Source organism: Sparus aurata, chromosome 21 (genome assembly GCF_900880675.1).
Source record: "Sparus aurata chromosome 21, fSpaAur1.1, whole genome shotgun sequence".
NCBI lineage: Eukaryota > Metazoa > Chordata > Actinopteri > Spariformes > Sparidae > Sparus > Sparus aurata.
In genome coordinates, this window is record NC_044207.1 from 32,880,701 (window position 1) to 32,906,873 (window position 26,173).

At 41.1% G+C, this 26,173-nt stretch overlaps 1 protein-coding gene across 1 annotated transcript; it reads right to left on the reverse strand.

Moving 5' to 3' along the window:
• Positions 1 to 1,725: 1,725 nt before the first annotated feature.
• LOC115571952 (immunoglobulin lambda-1 light chain-like) lies at positions 1,726 to 17,150 on the reverse strand. The gene is made up of 5 exons (XM_030401641.1): positions 17,108 to 17,150; positions 16,698 to 17,015; positions 4,777 to 4,821; positions 2,282 to 2,640; positions 1,726 to 2,220 (listed from the first exon to the last, which is right to left on the reverse strand). Exons 1-5 carry the CDS (start codon positions 17,148 to 17,150, stop codon positions 2,104 to 2,106), a joined length of 882 nt encoding a protein of 293 aa, XP_030257501.1. The 3' UTR covers positions 1,726 to 2,103.
• Between the last annotated feature and the right edge of the window lie 9,023 nt (positions 17,151 to 26,173).

The following is a 26,173-nucleotide window of genomic DNA, read 5'->3' on the forward strand; positions in this document are numbered from 1 at the left end:
TAGCGTTCCAGCCTTTGTTCCCTGAGCTCCTAGTGTTTGTATCTTCCTGGTTTTTTGGACTTTTGCCTGGTTTCTCCGACTCTGCCTTTGCCTGACCCTCTTGATATTGTTGCCTGTCTGGACTGATCACCCGTGTACCGAACTCCTTTGATTAAAGAAACCTTCTCTGAGCTCTGCGTCCTGCGTTTTGGGTCCTGTCTCTGTGCCCCTCGTTACAGAGTGAATGAAGTAAAGATCATGTTTATGACAGCAGATGATATGTGATCAGTGAGTCTGCTCACAAAGTCTTTGTCACTTTGACTCTACAGGGAGATTTTGTGATGGAGGGGCGTCTGAACAGCAGCAAGAAAAATCCACCAAATACATAAAAAACAGCCCAAAGTTTCCCCCAAAGAATGCTGACTGACTGAGCAGGAATGAAAAGGACACAATTAAACAAAGATGGTTTAATCTGTGAGGAGATGAAACATAAAGTCTAACATGGAAAAAAAGTAGCTTAACTGGTAAAACTACACTTAAATATGAACAGAGACAGGAACAAAATGATGAGCTTCACTGATTTTTCAATGGAACTTCATCTGAAAAAAAATAAAATGAAAACATTTACATTTACAGAAAACATTAAATAAAGACGCAGCTGTTTGTCTGATATTTTGAATGAAAAGAGCTAAAGGAAAATAAATACTAATACAGGTAGTACTTCATTATATTCATGGACGTGAGCTCCAGGTGGGGGGTCACTGTTGGTCTCTGGGCTCAGTTCAACTTTGTGTGGGTGGAGGGCTCAGTGGAAAAAAGGCTTCCAGACAACAAGAGAAAAGACAAAGCAGTCCAGAGAGGGAGAGGAGTTGATGAGTGTGTACAGCAGCAGATATGAATCTGTTCTCAGTGGTTATTAGGACTCATAAAAAACTGTTGAGAGCCAACCAGCACTTCCTTTCCTGCAGCAGACGGGCTGTGTGGGTTTCTGCTCTGCAGCCTCCTCACCGTTAGCTGCACTTTTTCACATGAACAACACAATGACAGTTACAACAGTTACAGCGCTCAGTACTCACTGTCTCAGCTTCCATCTGTCTGATTCACCTGGGAGACAAACCTGGGAGCTGAGAAGCTGAAATAAAAGATGTGTTGATACTGTTTGATTGATTCTGTAAAGGTGACAGTTTACTGACAGTTTCTGCAGCCTGACACCAACTTGGAAGGCGACTGATGAAGCTGCTGTGTGATCATTTTATAGCAGTTGTAGCTTGAAAGCAGCTCGCTCTGCTGTTTGTTCATGTGTGTAAACAACAGTGTCATCAGCGTAGAGTTTGACATCCACACTGACACAATTATAAAAGGGGCTCAGCACTGAACCTGGTGGCACAGCCACACCTACTGACTTGTATATAATAGCTATATGTTTCTGTTTGCTTCTCTTTCTTTAGCTTTGTTGTCCTTGTTTAGCTGTATGCTAATATTCACATCTTCCTCTACATTTGTTCTTGCTGCTGTGTGAAAGTATATTGAGAGCTAATTACAACCAGAGTCAAATGACTTGTAGGCGTCAACATACATGGTCCATGAAGTTGATTCTGTTTCTGATGATTTGCTCTGAAGACAAACTGAAATCCATAAAAACAAGACTGTTTCTAAAACACACACTGTGATTTTACACTTTATTGAGAATGTTACACTGAAAGAATTGAACAAAGCTGCCACACTCTGCATAATGTATTAAAAAGAAAGACAAGAAGAGAAAAATACTAAAACAATCAAATATCTAGCAGACAGCTAATGATTCAGCTTCATGTTCTATTATTATACAAGTCACAATTCAAAGTGGAAATAAACTAGAGGATGAAAATAACACTATAGCACAGAATTTATACTCAGTCACTGCAGATATATATGTGTATATATGTATTTATATATGTAGGATGACTGAATCTAACCTGTGCATCAAAAGATACATTTTACAACCAACCACAAAACATGAACATTGACATTTGTGAGTGCTGATCAAAGTGATCAATGAGACGAACTGATGAGATTTGATGGTGAGAAAAGGCGAGCAGAAAACAGTCAGTCAGCATGTGAGCAGTTGGTGGACGGTCCCTTGTTTCAGAGGATCCTCAGCAGAGAGAGTCCACAGCAGTACACCAGACTCTTCACTATCAGCACTATGTAGAGCACACAGAGCAGCTTCACCTGGTGCAGACATGGTCCAGGAGCTGGAACCTCTGAAACAGAAAAGAGGCCAAAAGAAATGTCAGTCCTCTGCTCCTCTGCTCTCTTTGACAGCGTCTCCACATGAAGCTGAATCACTGCTGAACACAGTCACCAAGCCTTCATTACCTTGTTCTGTTTGGGCCTCCACTGTGCCCCCCTCGTGCTGGACGGAGCAGCGGTATTTATACGTATGGCGATCGTCCCTCTCAACCAGCAAGATGGCGGCGGTGCGTCCCGACTCTCTGAGCTCCAGCTGCTCTCCCTCAGCAGGGACCCACTCCTCCTGATCCTCCTTTCGTCTTATCCAGGAGAAGCGGACCAGAGGAGGAAACATGGCTGAGGCCACACACAGCAGGGAGCTCCTCCCCTCCAGGTGGGCTCTGGATGCTGCTGGGTACACGCTCACCACGGGCTTCACTACCTGCTCATCTGAAGCTTGACAGCAGCAACAAGCAGCACAGACACACATTGACACAGTCAACAGCAGCTTCCAGCACTGCACTGCATTCAGTGTGATCCTGGAAACTACATGGACTCTGATCACTAAACTACTCATCAATACAGCACAAACAATAATTCCTTTGTTTTATTGACATTGACTTGGAGATGATTGTCTGCGCACCACTTGGTGAAATGAGTGACTGTATTGTGATAGTCCAGAGTGGATTGGTTGTCTGAGAGAAGTGCCAGAATGGCTGTTCTGTATGATGTGGTGGGAGAGATGCTAAGGCAGTCATTGGTGTAGAGAGTGATAAAAGACAGATTATAATAAAGAACATATTAATCTCAAGTTTAATACGCGCTGACATTTTAATGTTTACATCATCCACCAGATATTTTATTTACCATCATAACTTATTTTAAAAACTGCATCATATATAATTTCATGTTTTTCATTAATATTTACACTTAATACGAAAAGATGATTTCATATGTCTAATGTGAATATAGCTGTAATTTAATATAAAAGAAATTAAAACGTTGTTGGTCCCTGCAGGAAAATTCATTCATATGTTAAAACACATCACAGAACATAATTTATCATGATATGATAAAATAGGAATGTTTTCTAATAATAACAACAACAACAACAACAATAATAATAATAATAATAATAATAATAATAACAATAATGATCTACATTTACGTTCACATAAAACATGTGTAACATGTCACAGATTCACCAGCGTGTACTTTAGGTCAGCTACTAAAGAAAAACAAATCAGTGCTTCAATAATTTCATCATCTTTTCTCTCAATATTTTTAGATTCATACACAATTACAATTAAATGTTAAGATTTGTCAAATATGACTAACAACTGCTTTGTAATATAATATGGAGAAAACTGAGATTTTATCTATCTTAGACGATATAAAATTAACATAATATAACATAACAAAACATGAATCAGTATATTATAAACTGCTCTATGGAAATCACCATAGTATATCTACTATAAAGATACATATTTGACATCAAGTTCAGCATCATTCATTTATTTCTGTTTAAGATATCAGTTAATTTATTTATGAATATATTGTATGAAAAATTATAATTTTTTTTTCACATGTGCCATTTGATGTATCATGTTTTTAAAATAGTATTTTTATGTTTTACTATAATTAGTATATTTTATATTTATTGTGATGTCATATTCAGTATCTGTTTGTCTTTGTGTATAAATATATTTTACACTCAATGGAAAATGTACCTTCATATAAAATACTATTGTCATGTTGCAATTTTCCCATTTAAATGTATTATAGTAAATTTTATTTATAATCTAATTACTGTAATATAATATAAATAATTTCTCAATTACATCACAATATGTGCAGTATTAATACACAATATTTCCCATCATATGTTTACAAAATATTCAAACTTGAAATTCTCTTAAGTCATGTTCGACTTAATTTACTATGTATTTTTATATTTATATTAAAGGTGTTTTAACATAAACACATATATGTGTGTGTCATCATATAAAATCTTATCATATGTTTAAACATACAAATTAATATCCATATATTATATTATTGTAATATCATATTTAGTATGTGTTTCCTTCATGTATAAATATATCTCCCACTAAAAGACATATGTACCATCATATAAAATACAATTGACCATTTAATAATGAATTATTAATGATCCTATACAACATATTTAAAGTTATATGTTTTTAAAGACATTTACTGTCATATATTAAATGATGTTTAATATCATCTATGATGTTGTTTTATAAAAACAAGAGATGGTGCTGAATTACTGAGCGGATCAAATTCTGTATATTTGTAACATTGTCAATATCAAACTTTTTCTCTATGAATCAGTTTGATCTCCTGCAGAAATAAAGAATAACTTCAGCTGTGCAGTGAGATTTAAACATCTTTTCAGGAGTTATGAACCTTTTTATGGAACAATAGCTGCACGGCTGCAAGAATTCTTTACTAATTATGACCAAACTAACATGTAAAGCCTGAAGCAGCAGAAACTCATTAAAAACACATTTTACACTTGTTCATTAAAACAACTGAAGGAAAATGAAGCTTTATTCTTACCTGTTACAAACAGTTTAGTTCCAGAGCCAAAGATGCCGTATGCATCCCCCGTATCCTCCCACAGTGAGACAGAGTAATACAAAAACCTGTGTGCTGCTGAACGTGTCGGCTGAGGTGAACGAGTCCAAATGATGAAGCAGGATCATGTTTCAGCTCCATGATGTGTTTCTCTAATGTTCATATCAACATGACTGTCTCTTCTTTTATTGTCTTTTTAGACACACTAGCAGTGTTGCTCTGTGGATGCTAATGTCTGTCGCTCCACTACTTTAGTCCACATGGATTGGACCTGGACCAAAGGATGGATGGATGGACTGACATGACATTTTCTACACACATTCTTGGTCCCCAGAGGATGAACTTCATTCATTGACTTTGTTGATTCTGACTTGTTATCTAGCTCCACCAGCAGGTCCACCAGTTCCTGGTCCTCAGTCGGCCGCCCAGTCGACACCTGTTCCCGCTTCCTTGTCTGCGGGTCAGCAGACTGGCTCCAGAGCCGGACCGGCGGTCTTTCCTGATCCCCGTCCAGACCTCCAGCTGCCGGCCTCCTGCTCTGCCTTGCAGCAGTCCTCTGTTCCTGTTCTGCAGCAACCTGTCTGAGCTGAGCTGCAGCTGTCTCCAGTTCCTGTGCTGAATCAGTCTCCTGTGGCTGTGGTTCTGTAACCTCTTGTTTTCCTGACTCTGACAGCTCCACCAGCTCCAGTGGCAGCTCCTGCCAAATCTCTCAGGGGGGCAACTGTTGTGATGATGTCTAAGGTGACTCAGGTAAATGAAGGCAGCTGATATTGTCATGTTGCAGTGAACTATTTGTACAGTTTGGATGAACATTACACAGTGATCATCAACAGATGGGTCGACATTCATGAGTTCACCCTCAAGACACCTTTAGATGTAAAGGTAACTACATGTTAGAGCTAATAAAGGAGAGTGGCACTGGGCCTGAGAATGTGCAATTAATAAAACTATTTACAGTTCAACTGTTGAGGAGATGCTACTTAGATACTTTAGATACTACTATAATCCAGAACCTGCTTTGATAGCACACATCAGAAACACAGTGCAGAGTCCCAGGAGGTGTAGAGGGAGGCAGTGGGTGCAGAAGGAGTGGGTTACACAATCATTTTGATGTTGCTGTGATTTGTAACAGAGTGAATGGTGTCTCTGTCTCAGCCACTCCGCCCTCCTATCACTTGTCTCTGCATTATGTAACTGTGGTGAGCGGGTAGCATCACAGTGTGGAACTCTGTACAGCAGCACATCACACACAGCACCATATCACTGACTTTAGTCCAACTGGATCATATTTTATGGACCAAATGTTTTTCTGGTTTTCCCTCTGATGTCCTCCGGCCGCTCTGCCTCCACCTGATGCTAACGTTAGCTACGACTTAGCTCTGCTAGCTGTCACAGCAGCTTCAGACCACCAGGAGGAGGAGGGCTTCAGGTCCAGGGCCGGACCTGGCAACAGAACTGGGCTCAGCAGCCTCAATGGACATCATGACAAAGGTGAAGAGACAGAAGAGGACGCTGACAGGAAATTAAAGAGACAGAGACAGTGAGCGAGTGAGAGACAAAAGACAAAGACAGAGTCTCAGACTGGCTTTCAGTCGTCAGAGACAGCTTCACTAAATAAAAGTCTGCAGACAGACGCAGAGCTGTGTTGTGTGAAGCACTTGTTTCAGAGTTAAGTTTGTAGTTAAAACGTAACGTTTTATTACATCTGACAAATTGTTACAGAAAACTGGAATTTGTATTTACACAGTTGTGTTGGCAAATCGCACAAAATACAAATGTGTAAATATTGTTGCTATAACGCAGGTTAGAAATGATGTTCGGGAGCTTTGATGAAGAAGTTTTCTCTGACTCTCTCTGGACCATTGTTCCTCTGAATCCTGACATTCTGTCAGTCTGACAGGATTCTGAATGCTTTCTGTTCAAACTCGGGTCAGTCAGTTATTCTAGAAGCATTTATTGTTTTATTTATAGAAAATCTGTGAACATCCCGACAGCAATCAATAAATCAAACACTCTGACAAATAACAGAAAATAAATCCAGTATCTGTGGCTGCTGCAGGCCTCTAATAAGCTGTCCAATGTTTTTTTTTTTACCCGTATGAAATGATTGGACAGGCTACCTGTCTGTCTACATACGTACCTGTCTGTCTGCTCACACTCTGACCTTTGCACTCTGCATCACTGTGTATGACCGGAGTCTTCCACAGAGCAGGTGATGTTTTGCTAAAGCTGTTAGCGAGCTAGTGGAACAATAATGGCAGAGAAAGTGCAGCAAATGTTCCCAATGCTAACATGCTAGCTTGACAGCAGTGAGTACTAACAGTAACCATCTTTGTTGTTCATGATGATGATGTCAGTATGTATGGTTAGTGATGACGATGTGCTGCATTCACTGTCCACAGCCTCTGAGCTGCTCTGCAGCAGCTTGATAACTCAGGAACACAAAGCACCCTGCTGGAAAAAACAGCATAGACCAGCATATGTTGTGTTTTGGTGCTGGTATACTGGTCACCAGTTGCGCATTTAATTACTTGACCTCAGCCAGGTTATAGTTATAGTAGGTCAGCCGGAAGTTTATCACATGTCTTGTGAAAGTTCTGAAGGGCACCATTAACAGTATACCTGATCTTTTCTAATTTGAGATTACACATGATACTCTTGATGAGATGTGGGTGGGTGGAGCAGCATTCTTCCAGTCCAGTAAAATCAACCGCTGCACTAGTGAGGAGGAGAATGCGAAATCCTTGCGCTGACAGGAGGTCATAGATATGTTTTCTGAGGTTACAACAAAAATGGCCACAAGGGGGCAGGGAGTAACTGGTTTTTTAAAATATTTTTGAGAATAAATCAAAGAGAGAGGACCAGAATCGATCTAATTCAGGGCAACCCCAGAACATATGGTATAATGTCGCAGGAAGCATTTTGCGTCACACAAGGAGTCAATGTGTGGGTAAATTTTTGTCAGGGCAGTCTAATAATAATGTAGGCGGTGCAAAACCATGAACTGGATAAGACAGTGATGTGCACATATGGATGTTGAGTGTAAACGAACCAAGGCTGCATCCCAAATGTCATCCGAGATGTCAAAGCCCAGCTTCTCTTCCCAGCGCTGTTTTAAAATAGTTAGAGGGCATATTAATTGAATTTAAGTATTCATAAACTTTGGCCAGCCTCCCCCCTTGACATTGTAAAAGCATGTTAATAATGTGATCAAGGTGAGTTTTAGGTGGAAGAGAGGGAACATTTGGCAACTTCTTACTAATAAAATCCCTTACCTGCAAGAACTGAAATAAAGGAGACTGTGGCAGATCAAATTTTTCTTTTAGTTGTGTGAAACTGGCGAAGACACTGTCTATGTACAAGTGCTCTAGCTTTTGGATGCCCTTGGCATGCCAGGTTTTAAAAACAGTGGAATGGCTAGAATAGAATAGAATAGAATAGAATTACTTTAATGATCCCAGACTGGGAAAGAGGGGGGCAATAAAGGTGTTGTGGGAGAGCGGGGAGAAGAGAGAGATGCTCTGCAGGCCAATGGAAAGTTTAAATTGTTTCAGAATTCTTAAAGAATGCCACACAACAACATTATGTTTGGGGATTGAAAGTGGGAGCAGGAGCGATGCCCCTAAGAGAGCAGAGAGAGAGTACTGATGGCAAAGGGAGGCCTCTATATTGACCCATGCTGGACAGTTTACACTGTCAGGAGATAAAAGTCAGCAAGACATGTTGGTCAAGTTCGATGCCCAGTAGTATAGTTGGAAATTAGGGGCAGAAAGGCCCCCAAGCCGCTTAGGTCTCTCAAGGAACTCTTTACGTATGCGTGCATGTTTACCCCCCCAGATAAAGTCAGAAATTAGTTGTTGTAAAGTTTTAAAGAATGAGCGAGTAATAAAAATGGGGAGACATTGAAATAAATAAATACATTTAGGGAGAATGTTTACCTTGACTGAATTAAGTTTGCCAATCAAAGAAAGAGGAAGGACTGCCCATTGTGCAAAGTCAGTTTTACAGCGCTCAAGAAGAGGAGCAAAATTAGCCTGGAATAGTTTTGAGTACGTCCGAGTGATGGTCACACCAAGATATTTAAATGAATCCTTTACAATCTTAAATGGTATGTCACTTTGCAGAGGGGGGGATGGTGTTATGGGAAAATATTTACGCAAATTAAGTTTGTACCCTGAGATGGCCCCGAAAGAACTGAGCAGTGATAAGATGTGAGGGAGAGTGATATCAGAGTTAGAGAAAAAAAGAAGGAGGTCATCTGCATAGAGGGAAACATTATGTGTCTGGCCGCCCCGAATAATTCCCTCTATCCTATCATCCTGTCTCAAAGCTATGGCAAGGGGCTCAATAGCGAAAACAAGAGGGGGCTTAAAGGACACCCCTGTCTTGTGCCTCTACCTAGATGGAAATGGTCAGAGAGTTGATAATTAGTAAGTACAGAAGCCATGGGTGATGCATATAAAAGCCTGATCCAAGAAATGAAATTTTGACCGAAACCGAACTTCTCTAGAGCAAAGAAAAGGTAATCCCATTCAACACGGTCAAAAGCCTTTTCCGCGTCCAGTGAAATTACAGCCTCAGCACCCAAATGTAGAGAAGGAGTATGCAAGATATTGAGTAGTCCTCGTACATTACAGAATGACTGTCTACCACAGACGAAACCAGTTTGATCATTAGAAATGATGGAGGGGAGAATCATCTCCAAACGGAGACCTAGGGCTTTAACCAAAATCTTAAAATCCTGATTAAGGAGGCTTATAGGTCAAAAAGAAGAGCAGCACTGAGGATCCTTGTCCTTTTTCAAGAGGAGCAAAATGGTGGCATGATACGAAGTCGGAGGAAGAGTTTTTGTATGAAAGGATTCAGTGTACATCGCATGCAAGAGGGGCACTAATTTGTCAGAAAATGTTTTATAGAAGTCGGCTAGAACGCCGTCCGGCCCTGCAGCCTTCCCGCTTTGCATTGAAGCAATATATATATTTTTTTATATTCGGGGGTGATAGTTTCTTCAAGTAACAAAACATCCTCAGGGCTTACTTTGGAAATATTCAAATTACAAAAACAAATTGCCAAACTGGTCTGGGTTAAGCTGAGATTCAGAAGTATAAATAATTTTTTGAATTCATCGTTGATGAGCTTTTAATCGAAAGTGATAGAGTCGGCAACAGTTTTTATAGAGGGAATGGAGTGAGAGGCAACCAGCTTTTTGGCGAAGCTGATGGGCTTAAAGTCTAGTAGGTCTATCTCTGTCTTCAGATGGCGGATTTAAGTAGTGATTCCTCTGCGTGCTGTGTTGTTAAGAGGTCAAACTCTGTTAAGCGATCCTATCTTTAAGGAGCTCGGGAGTAGGGTTTACTGCATATTGCTGATCTAGATGGAGAATGGATGAAGTGAGGCCAGAGATTCCACTTTTGCGAAGCTTATTCACATGGAATGTATCTCTGTCCCCGCAGAAAAGCCTTCAAAGCTTCCCAGCGGATAGATGAAGAGGTATCAGCCACAGGATTAGTCAAAAGAAATGTGGCAATTTGGTTTGAGACATAGGGGACAAACTCAGGGTTGGAGAGGAGAAGAGGATTAAAGCGCCTTGACCTGTTTTGGGGTCTTTCCTGTAAAGCGAGCTCAAGTTTGAGTGGTAAGTGGTCAGAAACAACAATACCTTGATAATCACAAGTTCTAATAGAACCAAGTAAAAAAGCATCAATAAAGAAATGATCAATCCGTGAAAATGAATTATGTACAGAAGAAAAGAAAGAGTAGGATCTGGAGTTAGGGAATTTGAAACGCCAAGGATCTACATAATTGTACGTCTCCAAGAATGATTTAACTACCTTAGATGATTTAGAGGCAGGATAAGGTTTATTGGAGAAACCATCACGGGCAGGGTCTAGAACTAAATTAAAATCACCGCCATGGATTAGATGGTGTGTGTCTAAATTTGGTATAGAACTAGAGAGGTTGTTATAAAAATTAACATCATCTCAGTTAGGAGCATAGATGTTAACCAGTGCAAGGGCTGTATTATACAGGGTGCCAAAGACCATCACATAGCGACCATTAGGGTCCGAAATGGAGCTGGATACGGAAAAAGGAACATCTTTATGGATGAGGATTGCAGTACATCTGCTTTTAGAATGAAAGTTAGAGTGGAACATCTGCCCCACCTACCCCCTTCTGATCCGAAAGTGGTCTAATGTACGAAGATGTGTCTCTTGCAAAAAGGCAATGCCTGTTTCCAGGTGTTGAAGATGGTCAAGTACACGCTTTCTTTTCACAGGATTGTTTAGACTGTTTACATTCCAGCTGACCAGATTTGTATATAATTTCCTAGAGATAATGTTTATTGGTATAATTACCTTTCACGGAGGTGAGGAAGTAGCAGCAACTGGACCTGTGGAGCGGGACGGGGTGGGGAGGGGGAAGGGGTGGACAGAGATGCAACTACAAGGAACACACCATGAGAAAAGGGAAAAAACCCCGAAAGAAATAAAAAAGTGAAACAAATAGATATAAGGAGAATCACAACACACAAAAAAAAAACTAAACTGAAGTAGATGCACTTCAGCCCCCCAAACGGGGTGAAGACAACCCCCCCCCCCACAACACTTTTTAAGTGTATGTATATACATACTGCGATACCTATTTAGCAGCATCCTTGCTGAATAGAACAAACAAGAAAACAGCAAACTTTTTATATTTATAACTAATATTCTAGAAAATTGGCTAGATCTTCAAACCGGAGACAACAACAAATCAAAGTCGCTAAGATGACCAAAATCAGAGCACAAAAGAGAATAGTCAGGAGGTGAGAGAAAACAACAAAACAAACAAACAAACAAAAAATCTCAGTCCCAATCCCAATCTCAGTTGAGTTTTTTTTTTTTCCCCTTTCTCCCTCTGTCCCCCTCTCTACACCCGTACCACAAACAGAGTCCACAATGACATGAACCAAAACAGCTCGACTTGTAGTCTCTTTAGCTGGGGACTTCCGAGTCCATTTTTAAAAAAAGGAAAGAAAAAGGAGAGGGGAAAACATAGTACTTAGTTCAAGTTCATCTGAGTAGAATAAAGTGACGTTATCTTACCAGTATCAAAACGAAAATAACTGCAAATTTACATGTGCACAGAACAGCATACATGAAAGCAGGCGGCAATTTAAATTGGAGACAGAACAATAGGAAAAGGTTAAATGTGCCGCCGCCGCAATATAGTCCAACGTGAACTCTTACCAGCTAACGCTGAGTGGGTCATTTTTAACAAACAGCAACACGGCCAACCCAAGTCATGGAGGGGAAATAAGCCAACAACAGCTATCTGTGCAGACTGACTGCGGTGGGAGTCCAATAGGAGGCTTATACATACATTTTGACAGTCATATGTCACAAAACGCCATCTGGATGGTTGGTTAAGCCATGTTAGCTCACCGCTACTGAGAAGTCAAGTCAAGTGTCAGCTGCGCTGGTGGAATCACCGGAGGTCGCCGGCATATGTTGGTCAATGAAGCTGAGAGCCTCCGATGGCTCGGTAAAGCTCACCTTCTGGTTGTCCCACATGAAAACCTGACGAGCGGGATGGTAGAGACGAAAGGTGACGTTAGCCTGGTGAAGTCTGCGTTTCACATCAGTAAACGAAGAGCGGAGGCGGGCCACCTCCGGGCTGACATCGGGGAAAAAAGTGAATCCGCTTGTCTAGGTACAGAATCGGTCCCCCTGTGGCGGCTGGCGAGCCTAAGCACCAATTCAGGAACTCTGTAGCTGTGCATCCGAACCAGAAGTGGTCTTTGCTTGGCATCAGCTGATGGTTTGGGTGCGGCGGTTCGGTGGACGTGGTCAATGATAATAGGCATTTCAAAAACATTGGGGCCAAAAATTTCACGGAGGGGGTTACACACAAAATCAGCCGGTTTAGGCATCTCCTCTGATTCGGGCAGGCCAATAATGCGGACATTCTCTCTTTGTGTGTAATTGCTCAAGTAGTCAAATTGTTTCCTCATGGTCCCGTTTTCCTTCGTTAGCCGCGCCACCGTCTCACCTAGCCCCGTGAGTTGGTCACAAGTGTCCATCAAGGACTCCTCCACCTCCTGAATCTTCTTCCTGTGAACATCAACCGTCTGCTGCAGAGCTGAAATAGCTGCGCCACACTCTTTCTGAAAGTTAGCAAGCGGCACAAGGTTTTCGTTCCTCAGTTTGTCGATAGCGGCTTGAAAGTCAGCAGCGGCATCCATGACTGCGGGCGGGGGGAGCACAAGCTAGATTGGTTAGCTAGCTTAGCCATAGAATCGGAGTCAGACGTGGAGGAGTACATATCTTTAGTCTTCTGTCTCATTTCTGGCATATTTCCAGTCTCTAAAGTCTCTTACAACTTTGGGATAAAGATAACTTGGTAAAAGTTTGCAAAAGCACCAATAAAATATATTTCAGCAGGAGCTGCGTGGAGACCGTCTAACATGCTCGCATGCTTCACTGGAAGTGGTCTGGAGACACATTTGTCCTGATGGTGGTGCTAGAGAAACGGTTAGGAGGTCACCATGAATGTTAGGGTTTGTTAAAATAGTTCTGCGATAATTTAGAACTGGAGGAAGGAGATCGGAGTCAGCTCAAAGTTCAATCAAAGTTTTAATCTTGTACAAAAGGAGCATTCACAGAGCGACACGCAGGTCTGTTGCAAACTGAAGACTCAGACCATGTCCATACTTACCAAAACTATCATTTTTTCCTCCGTCTTCCTCGGCATCGTTTCAAGAATATTTGCGTCCATACGGATCCACTGAAAACGACTCAACACGCTGTAGTTCATATTCCAGGACTATAGGTGGCGCTTGGAATTCACCATAAACAGAGAAGAAGAGACGGAGCATGCGCATAACGCTTGTGCTCTGTATACAAACAGTAGAAGAAGAAACCGAACACAACAAGATGAAGACAAAAATGGCTAGTGCAAGGAAACCAGAATCGTTTGTGAGGACCGATAATGAGGTCGAACTGCTGCTGCGACTCACACTCAACTACAAGGAGAGTAAGTTGCAAGAAAGGCTCAATATCTTCTGCAGCACTATCACGAGCATGTAGTCAGCCATTGTTGTTGTTGTTGTTGTTGTTATGAGACGTCGTGGGGTTCAGAGGTCGGAGGCTAGAGGTGAAAGGGTGGGGCGTTGGTGTCAACATTTCGGAAAGTATGTGGATTCGCCGTCCACATGAGAACGGGAGGGCTGCGTTTTCGGATTTTTCCACCCTGAGACCAGGTTTCAAAAAAGTGCATTGACAGGATCCATGTGGACGATCGGCCAAAACGATGCAAAACGTGAATTTACAAAAAAGGGTTTCCATGTGGACGACCCCTTAATGTCTTAGGAGAAAAGCATGGTATTTATCTGTCTCTGTGGGTGTGTTTTCACTCTGATAGATACTAATGTATGCCTGCACTTAAAGGAATAATTCACAGAGAAGGAGGTGATAACCCTCAGTGATAATTCAATAACTTACATGGGTCATAAAACAACCTAAAACAAGGTCACAGGTCAAGTTAAACGGTTACATTGTGTGAGACTTCAGTTCACATCTCTATTCATAAAGAACAACATTTCCATCACAGGGTTCATCCTCTGGGAAGCAGAAACATCCACAGGAAACTGATGAAATGTGTCCAACAAGATGAGCGTCCTAATGAGCCGCTGCTAGAAGGACAAAGTCCTGAGCTGACATGTGTCCAAGATTTGTCTTTTAAAATGTCCTCAGCTCCGCTGCTCCCACCACTCGTATCACGCTCTGTCTGTAGGGCACCAAGTGCTGAGGGGACACCAAAAATAGCCTAATGACAAATCATCGTCATAATAATTATAATGCTGATATTATTTCTGTATAGACATCTTAGGCAATTTTTAGGTATGTATATCACAAAACAGGCAGAACAAGAGATATATTTAGTTGCTCAAGAAAGTAACGATGGTGCTCCCCAGCAAGCTGTCAACTTGTATGGAAATGGCCTCAAAAAGACAGCAGGAGTCAGGAGCAGAGAAAAGAAAGAAGAAGAAAGAAGAAGAAACTGCTAGATGCACTTGCAGATGACTTTGGTGCAAACTAAATTGAGATTTTAACATTATCTATGCATTTTACAAGTAACTGACACCAGTTAGCTGTTACTTTACTTTAGATATTGAGCAGTGATGTTAGTTTTTGGTTTATTTTGCCGTAATGGTGGTCAATACTTTCTCAGTAACAGTTAGCAGTCAGTGCACAAGGTCGGCTAACAATTCCTCTTGCTTCAGACCATTTATTACCATGTAGCGTGTGATTAATAGTCTTTTGCCAGGCATTTAGCAAAATGTACCTAGCATAGTATCATTTGAGAATGCACATTTTTGCAGTGGGACAGAAAATGTCTCTTGATGATGTGAAGTCTGAAGAACTCAGACTTTTAGTGTTACTGCTGCAGCTAGCTTAGCTACAGCTGAATGTGACAGAAGCTACATGATAAAATGAACTGATGTTTTTTTGCATTTTGTCAGGATGCAAAGGCATGGACGACATCTGCCAGTGAAATAGAAAAAAGGTCTGCAGTAGACAAAATGCTCTAGTAACCGTATTTAAGTTGTGTTCAATGAAGTGGTAAAATAATGTTTAAATGTAGTCTTGTGTAAGGTGTATTATTTTGCTCTTATTCCTGTAAATATAAAATGTCATTATGAATGATATAAAGCAAACTTTATTGTTGAATTCTGTGCAATATTGCAACTCATTCTATTATGATTTTATATTAGATTAGATTAGATTTATGAAATAGTCGATAAATAAGTAATAAAGGGGGAGAGTTCCTTGGCTGCATGCTTTCAGTTTAAAATATTCATAATTTTTTTCGGTATAAGATTCTTTGTATTATATTTTGTCTCTTTCTATAATGATCCTTTTTCTTCGTGTTTCTAAATGAATGCAGGGTCAATGCTGAGATAGTCCAAGGAGGAGCAGGATGCCAAGAGGAAGATACAGATGATGAGCAACCATCTACAAGCAGTTCAGGCACACATCAACTCCAGCCGGCCAGCAGGTCTGTAGACTCCACAACAGTACCAAGCCCTGATCAACCACCTCAACCAGCAGTTTAGGGACAGACACACAGCAGAGAGCCACCTCTGAAAGCACAAGTCCTGTCATTCAGAGTCCATCAGCAGCTGACAGTGTAGACACCTGTGTGACCTGTTCTGTGTTCTGTGTTTACAAAGTTGATTTTCCCTTTTTTTATTGTTCTTAGGTGTTACTTTGTGAAGCTGCTGTTGTGTTATTGGTATTTATTTATATGTTTTGTTATATAAAGTTAAGTTTTTCTCTCTGGGTGGGGCATCATAAAGGATGCTTAGGGGACCAAAATGGCTAGCAGCAGCACTGAATGTCCTCAAGTGAAATGATGTGGTGAAATGTGCTGAAAGGTGTTAAACAACAAGTGCTGCTGGAAGTGTTTTCATTCAGAGCACATTAGTGTTGTGAGGGACGGATGGACTTTATTCAGCAGCAGGACGTTGGGCTGTAAATATTTGATGATGTTTGATATCATTTTATTGAAATATTCTGAAGTATGTTTGTTGTTTTACTGATTCATCTGGATTATGTTTGAGTTTGTAATTGAATTATTTCCCTCTTTATTTTCTCATTGTGTTTGTGTTTGTCTCCTTTTTCCTCTCCGTGTGAAACAACAATAAACCTGCTGGAATATCTGATCTAAATATAAATAAACAGAATATGAAATAAATCCCTCAGTTCAGTGTGTTTGTGACTGTGGCTGAGATGGAGGTGAAACATGTGAACCTGGGCTGTGGTTTACTGCTCTCTTCCTGTCACAAACACTGTTTGACGTCTGTTCATCTGTTGGTTTTTGTTCAGGCTGCTCGCATCATTTCTCACTGTGGGGAGCTTTCTTCCAACACTCACAGTAGTAGGTGGCTGAATGAAGGAGTGTAACGTTCTGGATCTCCAACTCACAGCTGTTCTGATTATTCACAACCAGGAAATCATTTTTCTGAGGATGATCGTACCTTTGCTCTATTTTACAACTCCTCTTGTCAATACGGAGAATTCTTTTGAATGTTTCTGTGTCTTTCTTCTGGATCCAGTAAACATTATTACTGTTGTCACACTGGTCAGTTCCTCGACAGCTGAAGGAGACATCTCCATCAACTCTCCTGGTCAATGTTAAATCCTCCTGAATCAGCTGTGCTGCCATGGCAACCAGCGCTGTAGAGAAGCAGACAGATAGATGAAGGTCAGTGTGACAGTGTTTGTTCCAGGTGGACTTTGTTGGCTCCTGATTGGCTGGAAACACTCACCTGAACACAGACAGCACAGAGCAGCAGCTGGGAGGAAAAGCATTTTGTGCAGTGGTGTTTCCTCTGGTGAAGCTGGGGAGAAGTGGCGCTCTGACGCAGCTGAGGCCAAACCAGGACGAGCTGCCAGATCAGACGAGGGCCACGTGGTTTCTAACAGGTCCTCAGAGCTCCCATCAGCCCCTGCGGCTCACAGATAAGGCCGCCGCTGCCGATCGACGGCTCGGCTGAAGCTGCCGTGTGATAGAAATAGAAACCCACATTCATGTGAGCAGCAACACATTCAGGTTGGTGGTGAATTTAGTAGCACAGACTGTTATCTGTTGTTGAACAGCTGTGATGAAAAGACAAAAGGACAAATCCACAAAACTCCTCCACTGTGATTTGAAGCCTTAAACGTCCCCTTACATTTCTGTCATTTCACTGAATCATTTCATTTCTATGACACATCAAACCTTTTCCACACACAGTGTCACATCTTTATTGTGTCTCCTGTTGTTTGGTCTCTTCATTAAAGCTACAGGATGTTTCACTGAGGGAAAGATTCAAAGCCAAGACTCCATCAAATGGAACATTTCAACATGTCTGCTGCATCATTTTACACACATTTCCTCAAAATCCAGCCTGACACATTTGGTATTGTTGTAAACTTTGGGATCTCCAGCAGAACGTCAGATAAAGTTCAGAGGGTCAGTTTGTAAAGACGAAGCCAGCGGAGGCTTCAGAAGAGTTGAAATCCAGCTGTGCTCCTCATATGTGAAGCAGTGGTTCTGGTTCTGTTCCCTGGAAGGAGCTCAGGGCTCTGCTCTCTACTTCCTCCATGTAGAGGTCAGCCACAATGGGAGACACTGGTGAAGCCACCACAGCTGTGCTTCTGCCTGTAAAAACCCTCCTGGGATGTGAAACAGGTGGTATTCAGGCAGAGGTCGGGTCCAAAAAGTGGTCCCAATGAAAAGAGACAATGTGTGGTTTGTAAGTGAGCTTTAAAACGACACATAGAAGTGTTTTCTGATGTGATGAAACTATCAGCAGGACCACATCATTTGTCTCTGTCTGTCAAAAGTGTCCAATAAGAAGACAAATCAAAATAGAAACTATAGAAGAGCAATTCAACTCCAACTTACAAGGCAAGCAGTACAAATACACACAGTACCCACCAGCAGAGATGTACTTCAACTAATACTGCAGTACTGTCTCAAGTGAAGTGACACAGTGCTGTGATTAGTTAGACTTCTATAGTTATAGTTAGTATAGTACATGTCAGAGTAATATGACACCATCTACTGTAACAGGCAGCAGCAGAATAATATAGTAATAATATAGTTCATAATATAGTTGCAGTAGAAAAAGTATTTGAAGTATTTTTAGAAGTAGTACCAACAATAATGCCAGTAATACTCCTCATTTACTGCTGTGTGTTTTTTATCCACTAGATGTCACTGTGGGTTTGTCGCCAGTAAAATAAGAGGGCGGAGCGTCATGGTGTCGTCATGGCGACCGTCATCAGCATCACGTGGATGTCCCTGCACTTCCCGTGACTGACCACAGGGTGGTGGTGTTTCTCTGTGATGTTTAATGTCAGCACCAGCAGCAAACACAGAAATCCAGCATGTGATCAGCTTTAGTTTGAAATGTGTCACACAGCCGTGGTGGAAGAGCTGATTTATTGGTGTGACAGCGATCTAACAGCGTAAAGACACATGTAATGTCACACATGTGTTGTCTGCTGAGACAGCTGCAACATGTTGTCATTCTTCCAACAGTGGTTCATGGTGAAAATGATCCAAGTGTTCAGAGTTAGAACACACAGAACAGAACAAACATCCCTTCAGATAATATGAAATGTATCATAACTGTTCCTTCAGCTTCTTAAAGGAACACACTGACATTTGTCTGCTTTGGTTTGACGCTGTTATTCCATTTGAAGCAGATTTCAATCAGGAGAGACGAGTGAATGAAGTAAAGATCATGTTTATGACAGCAGATGACATGTGATCAGTGAGTCTGCTCACAGAGTCTTTGTCACGTTGACTCGACAGGGAGATTTTGTGATCGAGGGGCGTCTGAACAGCAGCAAGAAAATATATTTAAATGATATAATATGGTGGAAAATATATATTTGTGTCATATTGTATGATACAAAATGTATTTATAGTGTAAACAAATATATTTACAAATTGTGATATATATTTTTTGTATACCTGGAAATATTGTGGAAAATAAACTTTAAAGGTTTAAAATCGTCATCATACTGTCCACCGCCAAATGTGCCAACAATGGGCACATGAGCATTAGAACTGGACCACAGACCAATGGAAGACAGTGGCCTGGTCTGATGAAACATGTCTCCCTTTACATCACATGGATGGCTGGTGCGTGTGCGTCTTTTACCTGGGGAAACGCATGGCACCAGGATGCATTATGGGTCAATGTTCTGCTGGTAAACCATTGGTCCTGCCATCCATGTGGATATTACTCTGACACGTACCGCCTACCTAAGCATTGTTGCAGACACCCTTTCATGGAAACGGTATTCCCTGATAACTGTGGCCTCTTTCAGCAGAACAATGTGCCGTGCCACGAAGCAAAAATGGTTCAAGATGGTTTGAGGAGAACAACAATGGGTTTGAGGTGTTGACTTGGCCTTCAAATTCCCCAGATCTCAACCCAGTCCATCATCTGTGGGATGTGCTGGACAAACACATCTGATCCATGAAAATGTTCACAATTTCTACAGAGGATTTCAATTTGAATCGACAGCAGCAATAGAAATTGGCTCAGAGTGGCAGTTAATATCCTAAAAGATTTTGGTTAATTTAATGGGTTTTAAATTTGATTGATAAATCAATTCTCATCACACTGCAATTGTTTGTAAGTACAAACCGTCTACTCCTGTTGTAGACTGGTGGGGTCAAAGATAAAGACTTTTGGCTTAAGGGTTCAAGATGTGAATCTCAAATTTTAGCACTGTCCAAATCATGCAGAAGTTAATACTGCACATTTATGAATGATTGCCAATAAGACACTACCTCACATGGGGCACCATACTGATATGCACTGCGTCATACAAGGCACAATTATGTACTCATGGTCCATTAAAAGTGAGTTTCAGGTTACATTTGGCCATCAATAATAATGATTGATTGTCAGGATTGATTATTAATTATGATAAGATAATATGATCCAATTTACATCAGATCGCTTGGGGCACCAACCTTGGAGAAGTGAAAACCAATTCAATAATTCAGCCTCATAAAAAGGAACTAAACTATTTGTAACTCTGATTAAGTACTACCTTAATAATTACACCCATAATCAAATGGACAGGAAGAAGGTTCAACAGAGCAGAGGTTCTGACTGACAGTATGTTTGGATGAGGTCTGCAGTGAGTCCAGGACAGAATCAGAAGGAGAATCAGACTGGTCTGGGTGTTATTCCCCACCTATCTTAAGCCTTCACAAAAGGGCAACATCTCACCCTGATTGGCTGTGAGGGGAATGACTCAAGCTGCTCTCACTTGTAAATTAGGAGCCAATCTCCACACCTGCAACAGGTGATCTGAATACACTGCAATCAGTCCAGAGGAAGTGAGAGGTTCAGCCCAAATAAAATAGCACACACACACACCCTCTCATGAGCCTCCACCTCAGCTCAGGTTGGACGACACTCCTTCAAGTTACACTCATAAAACACCCGTGGATCCCAACCTGTTTCCTGCAGCACAGTTCTATAATTCACTGGACTGACCTGCTCAACAATGTGATTCAGACCAATCCACCACAGGCCAAGTTTATTCGTAGTGATATAGCTTTGAGCCTGTTTCAGATTTGACTCGACAGTAACTTGAACATTTTTCAGAGCAGGTTGGACCTGAGACGAGGCTCCACAGCTCTCGTTAAAGGTCCCTTCAAATTTAATAAAAGAGTTTGCGAACATGAACAAGAATCTGTTTGCATGAACAAGCTCCTCCAACCAAATAGTGTGACAGACACATCCTCAGCAGACATGAACCACTGAGGCTTCAGATCAGAAAACACTCACATGTGTTGTTGTGGAGGCCGCTAACAAAGGAGCCTTTTGTCATTTCTATATGAGGACTTGTTGGCTCTCATCAACACAAAATGTGAACTGCGAAGAGAACCTTTGATGGCTGAACTCACCATTAATAAAGTCCATGGACGTGAGCTCCAGGTGGGGGGTCACTGTTGGTCTCTGGGCTCAGTTCAACTTTGTGTGGGTGGAGGGCTCAGTGGAAAAAAGGCTTCCAGACAACAAGAGAAAAGACAAAGCAGTCCAGAGAGGGAGAGGAGTTGATGAGTGTGTACAGCAGCAGATATGAATCTGTTCTCAGTGGTTATTAGGACTCATAAAAAACTGTTGAGAGCCAACCAGCACTTCCTTTCCTGCAGCAGACGGGCTGTGTGGGTTTCTGCTCTGCAGCCTCCTCACCGTTAGCTGCACTTTTTCACATGAACAACACAATGACAGTTACAACAGTTACAGCGCTCAGTACTCACTGTCTCAGCTTCCATCTGTCTTATTCACCTGGGAGAAACACACACAATGATATGAATAATACAAATAATAGATGCAATCGTTTTAAATATTTAGTGAATGTAACAATGTAACAATTTGATACAGAAACAAAAGTACAGAAACATCCAGTGTACATGAAATATACTTCAGTTTATTTTGATAAATGGGACAATGAAATTTTAAATTTTCAGCCAAAAGAAAAGATTAATTAAAAAGAATCCACATTTACTCCACATGAACTGTATATTAGTGTGTATATAAGGGTTCATTTTGTCATATTTCACTTGATTAATTTATTTGATAATACTAAAACACAATTAAATCAAACTGTTGATATATGTAATAATAATGTGTAGTAATATATCCTTATTGTATATGATAATATATGAGTTATACATCATGATTAATAATCAATGATAATTTTCTCATGTTAAGTTACAGCTACAGAAATAAACTATGGTTAAATGTTGGTGTTTCTGAAATCTTACATACCCATACTTCCTCCTATAAAAAATAAAACATCAGAGAAATTCAAACTTTTCTCCCTCAAAGTATTAAAACGACCACGAGAGGATTTGCAGCAGTGACTCCTCGACTGGAACATTTACAGGAACATGTCGTTCATCTGTTCTCATCAATCAGAGCGACAGGACACAAACCACTCAGACAGAAACACAAACCACAGAGACAAACAAGTCGTCTTGTTGTTTAGTGAAGCTGAAGTGGAGCGTCCATGTTGGTTCACCTCAGGTCTCATAATGAGGTTCCAGCTGATCAGAGAGCTGCTGTCAGAGCCGTCAGAGTTGTGTGTCCATCTCAATCAGTGGTCAGTTTCCAACAGTTCACCTGGTTAACCCCACTGAGCCACTGATCTCCTGTCAGTCAGCTTCTAGCTTCAGTTTGTATCAGTGCAGCTGTCTGTGCTTCACTCACATAGCTCCAAATGTGACATGTTACTGTGGCATGAAGCCTGTTTTTAAGTTTCAGTGCTGTTTTCCTCTGACTTACAAACTCAACTACACTCATGTATTGTGTGAAGGTGTGAAACTGCTGTCAAAACACACTGAATGATTCTGGTGTAAAAGCTGTGAGAGTTAAATTATATTTTATCGGTTGATAAAAAATAAACAAAGCCATCATTCAGCCAACATTCAAACTGAAGGCGACTGATGACGCTGCTGTTTGATCATTTTATAGCAGTTGTAGCTTGAAAGCAGTTCGCTCTGCTGTTTGTTCATGTGTGTAAACAACAGTGTCATCAGCGTAGAGTTTGACATCCACACTGACACAATTATAAAAGGGGCTCAGCACTGAACCTGGTGGCACAGCCACACCTACTGACTTGTATATAATAGCTATATGTTTCTGTTTGCTTCTCTTTCTTTAGCTTTATTGTCCTTGTTTAGCTGTATGCTAATATTCACATCTTCCTCTACATTTGTTCTTGCTGCTGTGTGAAAGTATATTGAGAGCTAATTACAACCAGAGTCAAATGACTTGTAGGCATCAACATACATGAACATACATACTCTGAAGACAAACTGAAATCCATAAAAAAAGACTGTTTTCTAAAACACACACTGTGATTTTTCACTTTATTGAGAATGTTACACTGATAGAATTTAACAAAGCTGCAACACTCTGCATAAGGTATTAAAAAGAAAGACAAGAAGAGAAAAATACTAAAACAATCAAATATCTAGCAGACAGCTGATGATTCAGCTTCATGTTCTATTATTATACAAGTCACAATTCAAAGTGGAAATAAACTAGAGGATGAAAATAACACTATAGCACAGAATTTATACTCTGTCATTGCAGATATATCTGTGTATATATGTATTTATATATGTAGGATGATTGAATCTAACCTGTGCATGAAAAGATACATTTTGCAACCAACCACAAAACCTGAAAACTGACATTTGTGACTGCTGATCAAGGTGATCAATGAGACGAACTGATGAGATTTGATGGTGAGAAAAGGCGAGCAGAAAACAGTCAGTCAGCATGTGAGCAGTTGGTGGACGGTCCCTTGTTTCAGAGGATCCTCAGCAGAGAGAGTCCACAGCAGTACACCAGACTCTTCACTATCAGCACTGTGTAGAGCACACAGAGCAGCTTCACCCTGCACTGAGACTGGAAGGACACTGACACACACACAGACAGAGTTTATTTTCAGAATGGTGCTCTGGTCAGTGAATGTCTTTGTAAGTGAAGAACTCACCTGCTTCAGGCTGCATTTCAATGGAGGTAGGTGGTGCGCTGGATGTGGTGGTGATGCTTCTCGTTGTTGTTTGAACTGCAGCTGTATTCAGACATACAGTACATCCATACTGTTAAACCACTGCATGAAGTCTGTTGTGTCATTCTACTTCATATAAAGTAGGCACTCTACAAATAAGCTTCATTTAACCTGACTAAGACCTGCATTTAAAAAGTAATAAGGTTTAGCCATAACATCATGTAATAATAACAATAATAATGACAACATAGCAGTGGATCAGAGACGTTGTGATTTCCACCACACAAATGTATTTATTTATTTATTTTTTCAGATAATTTTTGTCCGTTTTGGCTTTATTGACAGAACAGCTTGGAGAAATGACAGGAAAGAGGTTGAGAGATGGGGGGAGTGGCTCGAACCCAGAGCTGCTGCAGCGAGGACAAGGCCTCTATACACGGGACGCCCGCTCTACCAACTGAGCTAAACAGTGCTGTTTTTATCGCAGTGCCGTCTGAGGCCTGAACATCACGGCCCTCCAATATTGGTTTTCTGCCTTGTCTCTTGCATACTGAGATTTCCTTACATTCTGAGAATCTTTTAACGCTTTTATGTAAGAGACAAAGCCCACAGCAACATATAATTAACAGAACTCACCTGCTGCAGGCTGTGTGTTGATGGAGGTAGATGGTGTGCTGGATGTGGTGGTGATGCTTCTGGTTGTTGTTTGAGCTGCAGCTGTATTCAGACATAGAGTACATCCATACTGTTACACCACTGCATGAAGTCTGTTCCCAGATAGCAAAAGACATCAATTCAATGTTGGATTTTGGTCAGACTGGTTATTTTTGGTTGAGGTCGAAAAAATCTATGTTGATGCAATGTTTAATCACAGTTAACATTTCAACGTTTGAAAAACTGTTGTTGAATCAATGTAGTATAGATGATGATTTTTCAATGTTGAAATGCCTACAATTCATCAACATCGTTTCACTAGCCCCATTCACACTGGCTTTGGGGTGCGGCTTTAGTACACCAATTCTGCCTCCGTCTCAGTGTGAATCTATCGGAGGTGGTGAGGGGTGAAATTTCGCTCCGGCCCTGATCCACCACTGGAGGTAGTATCAGGGCTGTAGTATTGGAGAACCGAACCAGTGTGAACGGTGTGGCTGCAGTTGTTTTTGTTCCAACCAGTCAAGAGCACACAGTTTGAACAATCAAGTTTCTGAAGACTGAGATCAGGTGATTAAATGATTCAGGTCTGGTGTGCTGCTGCTTGGTTGAAGAGAAAACCTGCAGCCACACCAGCCCTTTGTGGAATAGTTTGGACATGCCTGCTTTAAAGCTACTGTGTTCTAATGTTCAGTTCATATTGAACTGGGGTCGTATTTGTGATGTTTGTGTCCCCTGGATTTTCAGGGCAAAGGTAGCCAGATAATTCATTAAGATGTCTGTTCATGTTGAACTGTGGTCTTATTTCTGAAGGACAATTGCCATGTTTGTTTCAGGGCAAATAGATAATTCTCCACCTAAGCCAGGCAGAAAACCTGATGAAAGATGAAAAGGTGTGTGCTAAAAAGAAAAAGTACAAAAGCCTAGTTGCTTTTGAATATTTAATAAATAACTTATTGAATAATGGTCTGTTTTGTTAGGGTTTTTTTGTTCATAGAGCATGCAGTAAAGCGGCTGTTCTCAACCTTGGTTTCTTAAAAAGAAGTGAAATAATCTAATGGGGATTTTAATGAGGCATATTAAAAACATACAAAGTTTAAAGGTGAAATATGGAATATGAGCTGAATGCCGCCATCTAGTGTCTCAAGATCGTAGTCGTGACAACAAAAAAGTAATTCCAGCGGTCGGGTTGCCAGGTTTGGACAGGGCAGGAGGATTGAGCCGCCTCCGTCTACTGGGTGTGGAGGTCGATGGGTCACGATCAGTATTCTCATCTCTAGGATCAACGTGATATAATGAAAATAAGTATAGCAGAGGGGTTTGACCGACAGGTAACGTTAGCTAAGTTAGCAAGCGAGTTAGCTTACCGATCCAGGAGAAAGTTCGCCATTTCCGCGTGTGTTTTGATGCCGTGGAAATCCTTTACCTGAATCCATCGAGCGTATGCTTCACCAATATTTACTCTGGTTTTTGCTCTTCTCCGGTCACTCAGCTGCTGGGACAGATAACGCACCATTCGCTGGGGCTCTGAAGAGCTTGCAGACTCCGCCATTTTACCCAGTGTCAGCCTAGCTGTGCCGAGCTTTGCTGAGCATTGCTGAGGTTGCGAAATTGGCAACCCGCAATGCCGGCCGCTA